The 12,302-nt window shown below is 34.9% G+C and overlaps 2 protein-coding genes across 3 annotated transcripts; one reads left to right on the top strand and one right to left on the bottom strand.

Annotated features, from left to right (window-relative positions):
* LOC149630972 (uncharacterized) lies at positions 1 to 5,365 on the bottom strand. Of its 2 annotated transcripts, none has more exons than XM_089851170.1 (8): positions 4,833 to 5,365; positions 3,482 to 3,669; positions 2,393 to 2,663; positions 1,953 to 2,132; positions 1,724 to 1,774; positions 1,591 to 1,664; positions 1,193 to 1,424; positions 1 to 248 (listed from the first exon to the last, which is right to left on the bottom strand). In XM_089851170.1, the coding sequence occupies exons 1-8, from the start codon at positions 5,077 to 5,079 to the stop codon at positions 232 to 234; spliced, it is 1,260 nt and encodes a 419-aa protein (XP_089707296.1). In that variant the 5' UTR covers positions 5,080 to 5,365; the 3' UTR covers positions 1 to 231. The 2 variants fall into 2 exon arrangements, with proteins under 2 accessions (XP_089707296.1, XP_089707295.1); XM_089851169.1 differs by lacking the exon at positions 1 to 248 and adding an exon at positions 526 to 707 and having other exon boundaries at positions 4,833 to 5,361.
* Positions 5,366 to 5,507: 142 nt separating this feature from the next.
* Positions 5,508 to 11,915, top strand: LOC149630971 (uncharacterized). Its single transcript, XM_089851168.1, has 5 exons — positions 5,508 to 5,738; positions 5,803 to 5,866; positions 5,990 to 6,050; positions 7,247 to 7,321; positions 8,746 to 11,915. The coding sequence occupies exons 2-5, from the start codon at positions 5,819 to 5,821 to the stop codon at positions 11,052 to 11,054; spliced, it is 2,493 nt and encodes an 830-aa protein (XP_089707294.1). The 5' UTR covers positions 5,508 to 5,738; positions 5,803 to 5,818; the 3' UTR covers positions 11,055 to 11,915.
* Positions 11,916 to 12,302: the final 387 nt, after the last annotated feature.

The raw sequence follows: 12,302 nt of genomic DNA, 5'->3' as shown, positions 1-12,302 counted from the left end.
GATAAAATTTTAATACTGGTTCTTGTATCATACATCAGATCAGATTTTAATCCCTGTTCTATAATATACTTGATCAAATCTTATTCCCTTTTATCATACATAAAATATAAATATTACTTTATCATTACCTTGATCAAATTTTATACCCAGCTTCTATCGACTTTCTGCTCAAAATACAATCACGATTTATTGTTCTTTCCATCAAAATTTAAACGCAGAATAATCGGTGTTTTAATTCAATTCCGATCCTGGTAGTATAAAAGTTTTGACTAAATTTCAAAATCAGAAAAAGAAACCACGATTTTATGCAATTTTAATATAGGTTTAGTCCGTGTTTTAGTCTAATTTCATTTATAACTTCATCAATACTTTGATCAATTTCAAATACTAGTTTGTTTAAGTTAAGTAGCAACGTGTTTTTATGCTTAAGAAATAATTTTTAGTAAGGGGAAAAACCTATAAATTTTCAATTAATCAAGGCATATATTTTTTAGAACAAATCCTGTTCATACTGAATGAAACTGATTTCAAGCTTCAAGAAAATTTTATTCAATTCAATTATCAAAAAATCGGAAACATTATGGATATTCAATTTTTGGCATTTATCTCTTCTCTTCTTAATTCACTAAGTTTGTTTCCTAGTGTTCGCACAATATCTTTTTTACATTCTTTCCAGTTTCTTTTAGAAGCGATATCCAAAACGAAATCTGATATCAAGCATGTTAAATAGTGTTAAGTAACATATTATCATGCTGTACTTTTAAAGTAAATTTTCAAGTGACCCAGGTTCAAGAGAAAGGAAATGTAAGCGAAAGTTAAGGGACCTGATTATTGTTATATGTGCCTTTCGATTATAGCAATATAGCACTAGTAGAGATTTAGCTGACACCAAAACATTTAATAGGGGAATCCAGAACGTTTTGCTATGTCTTGGGCATCTTGTTTAAAAGATTCCCGCGCATGCGCACATTGTACAAAATTGACGTCAGACCATAGCCAACCAGGCCAACCGCAAAGTAGGCCATGGTCTAACGTCAATTTTGTACAATGTGCGCATGCGCGGGAACATTTTAAACAAGATGCCCATTGCAAGACATTGAAAAACTTTCTGGATTTCCCTATTGAAAAATATTTTGTATTTGAATTTTGGATCTTTGTCAGTCGTTTAAAGACCATTATTCAATTCAATTACCAATTATGGCGTCAACAGCTGGTCTATACAACCCTTGCCGTGAATCTGCAGGTTTTCCATGTGGACCGTTTGCCGTGCGCCCATACAATGAACATGTTCGTAGAAATTCTATTTTAAACGTTTCTACAAGCAACAATCGAGCCATGGTTGAAGCAGTTTTGCTGGAGTTTTCAGCCCGTCTTAAAATGAATCTTGGCAAGAAAACTTTGCTTCCATTTACAAGTTCCACCACCTAAAAAATCATAATATAACAACTTTTCTTCGTCGTGACTCAACGGACTATACTACTATCCAAATTAATTAGAAAATAGTCATATCAAATGCGGATACTAATGGTTTCGTAACATTTTTACTTTATGAGAAGTTTTTAAAATGACAACGCTTAGGAAATAGCTTACATCAGAGTCCGATGCGGAGTACTTCAAATGTTCATGCACATTGCTTACACTCGTATTCAATGGTGATTTTGGATCTTATTTAAAAAAAACTATAATTATATAATTAACATTATTGACAACATTTACAACATACCAGGCAAGACACTGGTTTCTAAAGTGAACTTTGTAGCATCTAAAAGTGAATCTATAAAAAGTGTTTCGTAAAATGAATTTAAAAAACCATCCCTTTCCGCCGTGGGTTGAAAATGGCCTACTGGATCTTACTAAAAACTTATAATTTCATATTTCTCTTATTGCAAAAATACCTGATCCGGCTTAACATGCAAATTGCTTATATACTCTAGAAAATAGTTGAAACAAACCAAAATTTTCCATGCTCGATGACGCAGCCTTTGGAGTTTCTGAAAGTATTTGTTTTCTTGGCTCTAATTTGTTTTCTTTTTCTGGAAACATTTGGTCCTCGTTGGTAAAATAGTTTTTTCCAAGCTGGATTTCACTATCAGGCATAGTTTTTAATTTTGGAGTTTTGGTGGTTGCTAAACCTACATTAATTATATGCTATTGTAATTTTAATAGGTATATTATATGTAGACCAAATAATGCATCGCCAAGTTAAGAACTATAGATAAACCAAATATTTATAATAACCACCATGGGTCTAATTTTAACCTTGATTAATAGTTTCAATAAATAGGAAATGACTTAACTAATTCTATGTAATAATAGTGATCAAATTTTAACTTTATTCAGGGGCATCGAATAATTAATTTGCGCAGCATTATTTTGGCACACAAGCCACTACCTTTATCTTTAGGATATTTTTCTTGCATAAAAGCAAACATTTCTCTTAAAAAATCTCCAACTTTGTCAATCTTTTTCTCAATAGCATTACATTTATCTTGTAAGCTGTTTAGCGTTGAAATACTAATTTCACAACTGTTGCAAGAGATGTCTACTAACTGTTTGGTCTTAGTATCCTCTATTTTGGTTGACGCAATATTGCTGCGAATCAATTCCTGCATTTTCCGCTTCCCTTGGTCTTTGATGTTTTTTTCCTCCAGTTTTGTTTTTTTCTGGTTCAATAATAATTTTATCACCATAAATTGCCTACTAGCAAAAATGTATCCTGATTTCCTGGTTGGTGTCTCTTATGATTAAATACCAAGCTTCCGTAAAGACGGGACGATTTTTAAATCTTAATTTTACCAAGAACGGATTCATGCATGAATCCGTTCTGGATTTTACAATATTATGCCAAAGATGGCCGGGCTCTGATATATAGACTGTTTCTGAAAAGTTCTGTACTAAATTAATTGTTGGGCTCTTCCAAGTCGAAAAAGGGCCACTGTTTAGAAATTTTGATTAGCGTGTGTTACGGATGTCCCCTTATTTAAAATAAGCATTTTCTTCCACTTTCTTACTTAAATTTTAGGGGTCATTCGTATAACACTTCTATCATAACTTGCAAACAGTGTCGGCCATTAAGGCAAAATACTATATACAAAAAAAGTTCGAGTCAATTAAGCAGCCCCAATAATTTCTTACGGACCTTTCTGAAACACCCTGTACATGCAGAGAGCTTTCGGTTTGGAGAGGAGAACTAAGACTAGTGAGATAATATACACGGCCATACTTGTAGAACTTTCAATGCAGAAGGACAGCTGAAATTCACCAATATGATGGCTATGAACCATGTTAATTAGACTAAGGAGGGTGAGACGTACTACTCAGCCAACTGATAGCTCTCTATAGCAAGACAGTGATATGTTAGACTACCTTCAATATTCTAAGGATTTTTTAAGACTTGCGGTTCCAAACTTACGATAGCATAAACGATTATGATTTAAGAGTGTAGTTTTATGACAGTGTAGTTTTTAAAACTGTGTCATACCTTATTCTGACAATGATTAACTATTTTCGTTCGTTTTCTCGTATTTGATTTTACATTCCGCTTCATTTGCGATCTTGAAGCCGATGTATATTCTTCATCACCTGCTTCTGAATCTTTCTCTTGCACTTCGCTTTTAATTGTTTCATCTAGCATATTTTCACGAAGAGGAACCAACTCTAATTTGGTACCTAAATTAAATATTTTCTCTCAAAGTACATTAACGTAGTTGAATAATCTAAGATTTACTAGGAAGAGAAGTCCACGTTAAGCTTGTAGCTTATTTACATCTGGGTCCGTTACATTGCATAGAGGGGTGGTAACAACTAAGACACTATGCCACAGCGACTTATACTAACTATTCCACTACTACAACTACAAGCCGCCTCACGTAAACAAATGCAACTCGTATTTGAGGAGCAAAGCGATATAAGGACAAGGTCGTACAACTTACCCTCCCTGGACTGTGCATGCGGTGTGTGGTGGTCGCAGCTTGAAACTTGGGATATAGGCCTATTTTTGAAAAAGCTCTAGGCGTTTGAGTAGTGGAAACATAATATCAGAAGTGAGATGAGACTAGAAGTGAAGGGCTCTAGCATTGATAGTAGATCCTGGCACTAGTGAACAAATTTGAGGATTTTATGCCGCTTCCCACGCGCTAAAACTAGAGAGAGAAAAATTGGTCGAGTTCCAAAAAAATTTCCTACCCCCTCCCCCTCAACCTAAAGCCACGGAACAGCGACGCGGCTCCTTGATTCTAGTTCGGCCGTCTACCACCGCGAGCGTCTCAAGTTTTGGAGGGGAAATTCTGAAACCGCCACCAGAGGGCCAACCGTTCGTGTGTTATCAAGAATATTCACTTTCGCCGAGTGAAGAATTTGGTTAGCTCAGTACTTCTGGTCTCATCTCACTTCTGATAATATTAACTAAAAGCCAACGACGATAGAGTTCTCATCCAACGGAAGGTTTTTTGGGGGTGGCTTATATAGAGTAATGGCAGTTCTAAGTATGCAAACGTCATACCCTATCTCTTATCTCAGTGTCATCCCCCTACCGGGCGCGTACAGTATCCCCTCTTACAAAAGCGCACCCAGAGGGAGGGATACGCAGTTTACACCCCTCTCTACCGCCACTAGTCTATTCTCTAGTAATGACAATCATATACCATGCAATTGGAACGCCCCGAACGTCACAGTTTTCACCAGTGACACACACTTGTAAAGGTGATCATACCATGCATTTACAAAGCTACAACTGTCACAATGTTAAATTGGAAACTGACTCACTAACGGTTTAATACGGCCAAAATTTGAAATGTATGACATTCCGTCTGAATATCACATGTTTTACTTACAAGCAAGCTTGATCACTTTTGCGGAGACTATAGATTTTTTCCAGTTTACTAAGACTTCTGATCCTTCGTCAGGTGGTTTTTTTGGATCCCAATCACGGATAATCGCAACTTTGTAAATATCCACGGCATTTTCTTCAGGAAACTCCAACAAGGCGTATTCAATTTCAACATTTTTGTTTTCGAGTTCATTCTGGGTTCCACTAAAATCTGAATCTTGATTACACTCCGTTGAGGAATTTTCTTCCATGTCGACGGCCAAAAATCAGTTCCCTTCTAGCTCAACTTTAAGAAACAATGGCAGAAACCACCGCGACGCCGAGATCGACAATTTTGAACACGTAAAGGCGACGGCGTACTCTGTTCTAGCTCTCGGACAGAGATGAGTCAGGAATGCAAATACAAGTACATAGGCCTAGTAGCCAAGTCAAGAAAACGTCCATCGCTGTGAATGAGATGTATTGGGCCCAACCTGGAATTTCTTTACTCGTGTTGTATGGACTTGTCGTGACGCTATTTTTGATTGTTAGGTAGGCGGTCTTTTCGTTTTCACAAGTAGACTGTTTATTTTAAAGAGGACGAAAACTTAAGCAAATTTATATCAAAGCACTCGCATTAAATTATAAAAATTTTGATTTATTTAATTTGACATATGGTGAATTCCAGTTTTAAACTAGAGTGTGTTTAAAGATTTTGAAAAATACATGCTATTTGCTCTTTTATTCGAACAAATGACTTTCCTTTCCCATTTTCTTAGTATACTGTCCATGATTATGTACCCAAGATAAGGAATTGTTTTTTAAAATTCTTACAAAGCTTAAAGCAATAAAAGTTCTTTCTGTGAGTAGGCGAATTCTATTTACGGAAAACTTTCGGTGTAAATCTCAAAACCGCAGTGTTTGAACTATTGTATGAAGCATTGAAATTGATTTTGATAAAGACTTTCAAAAAGTAATAATTTTGGTATCATTAGAAGATATTTGTTCAATATGTCAAATAGAAAATATAGAAAATATCTTTATAATGAGGGAGCAAGAGTAAGTTTATTCTAATCTTGTTATACTAAAAGATTCTGTGTGCATGAGAGTGATTATTGTACGTGCAGATCAGTCGCTAGTTTAATGACGATTTAAAATGACATTTCCGACGTACATATATAGATACCGAAAAGCACCAAGAATCGGTGGAAAATTGATTGTGCGGCCAGAGAGAATATACAAGGTGATTACCTCAGGCCTTCTCACCTTCATGTAAATTGCATGGGGTCCAACTTCTTGTTTTATTTTTGAGCTTTGAGACTTAGTTACTTAACTCTTTCCTGGCACCATTAATTGGTAAAACTAAATTATTCTTTAATATAGGGTGTTACAAAAAGATGTGTCACAAATTCAGGGGCGCATTCTACGGGTCAAAACAAGACTAAGTCACCAAAGAACTATGGTCCAAAACTGAACACCCGCGGAGATACGGGCCATCAAAGTATCACGTAAAATGCGATGAAGTTCCCCTTCAAGTGAAGCGACGATATTGTTTTCAATTAATTGGTCATAATTGAAAAAGATTCGATATTTAAGAAACGATCGATTCAGGAGGCAGAGCTAAAAGCATTTTAGACCAAAAAATTAAACATTTAATTTGGTAAAGTGTTTTAATTTGGCCTAAAGTTACAACGGCGTTTTCAGATCGCTGTAGTTGCTGAGTGGCTTGGTTTCTCATTCATTAAAACGATGGCCCATTCAACTTCTTTGTCAAGCCAACGAGTAAAGCGCTTTACGTGTAAGCAAGAGCGCCTATTGGAAGGATGTCGTGACAACGGCATGAACGTTTTAAAACCGGCGTTTTTAACCAGACCGTGGTATTATTACCCAATCTCGCATGTCTGTTATCGAACCCTGTGGAAGTTACGTTTGCCATCGAACATTCGTGGATATCTGTGTCGTGGGACATTCTTCTAAGACAGATTCACTATCGGCCACGTATGCAAGAAATGACGCATACGGCGACAAACGACCAATGCTAATTCTAACGTGATTGTAATACTGTATGACTCGTAATATTACCCCCCAGAATCGATCGTTTCTTAAATATCGAATCTTTTTCAATTATGACCAATTAATTGAAAACAATATGGTCAAGCCATATTCGTCGCTTCACTTGAAGGGAAAATTCATCGCATTTTACGTGATACTTTGATGGCCCGTATCTCCGCGGGTGTTCAGTTTTGGACCATATTTCTTTGGTGACTTAGTCTTGTTTTGGCCCGTAGAATGCGCCCCTGAATTTGTGACACATCTTTTTGCATAACACCCTTCATACACATAAAAGTAACAATAAGCCATCTACCTAATACGAGCGAAAGGTTTAAGAATTATTTGACATCTGCTTGTACAGTACTATATAAAAGCGTATTTTGACAGAGTGTACACCAAATTCAGAACAAACTATAAACGTCGAAGCCACCATTGATGCACCCACATTATTTGAAAATATAGGTATACATTTTCTAAATTTCGATAGTTTTATAAATAAATGTTTCTTGGATGTAGAAACTGTGATAACCTGGCATTGTAGGTCATTCCTTAATATTTTTGCCTTTTTTTATTCGATGGTGTAGTTTAAAGGGTATAGGCAGCTTTAATTTCATATCATATTTTATATCTTAAAAGGTTTAAAGTTGCACTTTCGAGTCTCTAATTTATAAATATCAACTTTTTAAAATAATTGAACAATTAATTCTATACTTAAAATGAATTTAAAAATCGTCAAAACTGAATTTTTACATACCTATACCCTTGCCTCACCAGCTTGTTTTTTGACGTCAACTGAATAAGCGCGGGAAAAACCATGGAGCCTTAATCTAGGCTCTATGCAAAAACGGTAGTCCGGACTCTCTAGGCGCGAAGCGTTTGGACTCTTCGATTCATGGTTGAAGTTACGTGACGTCTGCTACTTATTTTACCTAACAACTGCACCGTCCCCTTCAGACTCGGACTAACCGCTTAAATTAATCGAAAAATCCGACAACAAATTGACCAGATTATCCGACTCACTACTCGAGTTTGAAGACACAACAGGTTAATAAATTTAATTACCAAAATTTCAGCTAAACTATCCGCTTCTTAAAAATCAAAACCGAATTGCTCCGTGATTGCAGACGACGCAGTCGAGCGCGGGAACCAGTCTGGGAAATAAGGATAATTTTTAAACTAGTCCTTGGGACCAGTGACCCCCCTAGGGTCCGAAATAATAAACTGGTCTCCGGGCTGATCCCAGGCTTTGTTCTCTTATAGATTTGCAATTAATAAACTGGTCCTGAGGACCAGTAAGCCCCACTTTTTGAATTAAAAAACTAGTCCTAGCAATTAATAAACTGGTTTTGGACCAGAGGAAGTGTGCTATTTCCCAGACTGGCGGGAACTGTGTCCGGGACGCCCAACTGAAGATTTCGTTTCCCCGAGTCCCGACACAAAAACCGTCTAGTGAAAGACAAGTATCTGACGTCATATACTTGTCTTTACTTTGGTAAAATGGCGGCCTAATTTGAAAAATGGGGGTAGGAACTTTATATATTCAAACTTATCTTACAAAATAACTACAAATCGGAGAGTTAAAAGTTTGATATTTTTGGATTCTTTGAAAGAAATTCTATCTTTTGTTAAATGAATGAAAGGTTTTTTAAATAAAGCTGCGCATACCCTTTAATTAAACACGAAGAATAAAATTATAGGTTTAATATGAATCCCTTGAAAATATTACTTTTAGCATTACAAAAACTAACATTATTCATCATTTCCCTTACGGTTTGATCGCTTGCCTTTTTCCACTGATTTTAAATGTAAAGCGTGGCATAATGCATACAGTATTAAGAACCAACAAACACATTCTGAATTTTTTATGTATGTCATTTATTGTTCAGGCGCTTACTTTGTACCAGAGCCACTAAATCAAATAGAGGATGAAGAATTTAATTACCATAAAGATGAAGATAGCAGAGAAGAATTGTTATACCAAAACAGTAAAATAACAAAATTTGAGAGCGCTATTTCCATATTATCCCTATCTTTGAAGCACAAACTTTCCAAGTCTTGTTTGGACGATATCATAGCTCTCATTTTTTTGCATTTACCTCCGGAAACGGATTTTTTTACTTCAAAGTTTACATTTTACAAGTATATACAGTCGTTTCCAGCCCCTGTAAAAAGACATTTATTTTGCTCAGCCTGCACATTTTATTTGGGATTAGAACCAGAATTAGAAACTAGATTTGAGTGTCCAAGCTGTTGCAAAAATATAGCTAAAATATCAAAAGACGTTGAAATGTTTTACGAAATCGATATCGTGAACTCACTAAAAGTGCATCTGGAAAGAGGTCGCTTGTTTGACCATTTAAGGCATAGCTTTGAAAGTAGAGAAAGTCTAACTAGAGAGCGAAATAATGTGGAACGTTCAATCCACAATATTTTCGATGGTAAACAATATTCAGAGATAAATGAACTAAAAAATGTAAATAACTTTTCGCTAATGTGTAACGTTGATGGCGTGCCCATCTTCAAAAGTAGCAACAAAAGCTTATGGCCAATCCAATTATGTATTCCAGAAATAAGCTCCAATAACCAACGGAAGTACATTTTAGTTGCTGGCCTTTGGTATGGCAGCGGTAAACCTGAAATGAATTCCTTTTTGTATCCCCTAACGAAAACCTTAAAAAAGTTGCAATCAGATGGAATTTTCTGGGTACACCGAGAAACAAAAACCGAGATGGTGTCCAAAGTATTTACACAAATATTTTGCGTAGACGCTGTAGCAAGGGCCCCTTTGCTAAACATGACCCAATTTAATGGGAAATTTGGATGTGCTGTTTGTGAACATCCTGGTGAATACGACATCTCATCAAGGGTGTATAAATATATGGACGGCATCCCGAACAGAACACATGAATCTATAATAGAGGCCGGGAATGAAGCTTTAACAACTGGATCAGTTGTAAAAGGAATCAAGGGATTGTCCGTATTATCTACGATTCCTAAAGTAGATTTATCAAAGGCGCTCGTTCCGGACTATATGCACACTGTGCTTTTAGGAGTTACGAGACAATTCTTAAACGCTATAGTTAATAGTAAAAATCATTTGAGAGAATACTATCTTGGAACAAAATTGCATTTGGTTGATGAAAAACTACTTTCCATAAAGCCGCCAAGATTTATAACAAGAACCCCTCGTTCAATTACAACCTTGAAGCATTGGAAAGCTTCGGAGTATAGAAACTTTTTACTGTTTTATGCATTGCCAGTTCTCAAAGGAATCATTCCTGGTTGTTTTTTGAAACACTTGGCTTTATTATGTCATTCAATATATTTGCTCCTGCAGAGCAAAATTACGCATGCCGATATAGAATTATCAGAGTTTCTTTTGAAGGAATTTGTAAAATATGTGCCTCAATTATATGGGAACAGTTTTTGTACATTTAATGTTCATCAATTGCTACATTTATGCGACAGTGTACGCAACTGGGGACCTCTATGGACAACGTCCGCATTCATCTTTGAGGACAATAATCAAAGAATTAAAACATGCTTTCACGGAACTCAAGAAATAAATAAACAAATCATTCAATATATTCACATAAATCATGCTCTAGAGATTGAAAAACATTACATAAAGAAACCCTCCCTTGCTAGTTCATTTTTGAACCGATTAGCTGGTAGCAATTCTGACGCGTTCCTTGAAACTAGTTTTGGCGAGGTTAAATTGCTAGGGAAGCCAAAAAAGTATTCATGTCAAACCAATATAAAAGCAAAGCTGATTGAAATTGGATTTCCGACAACTGTGCGCATTTATCCAAGATTAAAAATTCGAAATATAGTATACAATTCAAAAGAATTAAATCGAGCACAGAAGAGGAATTCATACACTGTTCTATTCAATTTGATTTCGCCAAACGTTATGAATAATACAACCTTGAGATATACTGAAAAGTGTGTAGGCTATGTGCTATATTTGTTTAGTTTTAATGGTTCAGCATATGCAATTATTCAAAAATTTAAGATGGGGATGACGGCCTTCCGATACCAAGAACCATGCAACTTTAGGGTTAATCATTTGCTAAATGTTGAATCAAAATGTAACGGAATTTGTATTATTCCAGCCAGTGCTATTGTCAGTCAAGTTATTGAAGTATTGGATTACGTTTGTGTAGTACCAAATTTTGTAGAATACAATCTATGAGGCATCCGCATAAGCCGGGTCATTAACAACAAGGTTTATTATGATATACTAAATATATAATTTTCTTATGAAATTTAATACCATTTCATAATGACTCAAAATAATATATAACTGTCGAACGTTTTTAGCACGAGCTGCGTGAAGTCGGATAATTACTATAATATTTTCATGTCTATCGTCAATTATAGACAATTAGATAATTGTGCTGAATTATTTTGATAGAGATTGCATATCGTTTTTATTAAATTATAATCAATTATATGATGAAGGAAGAGGTGATCAAATGAAACCAAAACTGTGATTGAGGTTTATCATATTCAACCGAGTTGTTGTCTTAAGTTTTTTTTATATATATAAAATTGTTTTTAACTATGATTTGAAGAAGACAATTATTTGGAGACTATGAGAAAGTAATCCAATTTTCGTGTATAGAAATGCATTTGATACTATTATTGTTAATTCTGCAAAATCAATTAGTAAAATCCTATAAAATATCACGTTATAATTGATGATGTAAAAACTATCACGTTATTATTGATCATGTAAAAAATTATCACGTTATTATTGATCATGTCAAAAATTATCAAAACTCCATTTCCGAAATAAAAAATATTCAAAAATTGTCTGAAAGAGAGAGATATTTTCAAATATGGGTCAAATGTTTTATCATAGAAAGAGGTATTATCAATTTGATAGGGTGAGATATTATCAAGTAAGGATCAACTTCTCTTTAATAGGGAAAGATATTATCAAATGAGGATCAAATTCAATTTGATAGGTGAAATATTATCAAATGAGGATCAAATTCAATTTGATAGGGAGAGATATTATCAAATGAGGATCAAATTCAATTTGATAGGGAGAGATATTATCAAATGAGGATCAAATGCTATTTGATAGGGAGATATATTATCAAATGAGGATCAAGTTCAATTTGATAGGGAGAGATATTATCAAATGAGGATCAAATTCAATTTGATAGGGAGAGATATTATCAAATGAGGATCAAATTCAATTTGATAGGGAGAGATATTATCAAATGAGGATCAAATTCAATTTGATAGGGAGAGATATTATCAAATAATGATCAAATTCAATTTGATAGGGAGAGATATTATCAAATAATGATCAAATTCCATCTGATAAGGAGTGATATTATCAAATAATGATCAAATTCCAATTGATAAGGAGTGATATTATCAAATAATGATCAAATTCCAATTGATAAGGAGTGATATTATCAAATAA

Source organism: Phalangium opilio, unplaced genomic scaffold (genome assembly GCF_054372755.1).
Source record: "Phalangium opilio isolate 3A_F unplaced genomic scaffold, DU_Popi_V2 ptg000101l_1, whole genome shotgun sequence".
Lineage (NCBI taxonomy): Eukaryota > Metazoa > Arthropoda > Arachnida > Opiliones > Phalangiidae > Phalangium > Phalangium opilio.
This window is presented reverse-complemented; position numbering and strand designations above follow the sequence as displayed.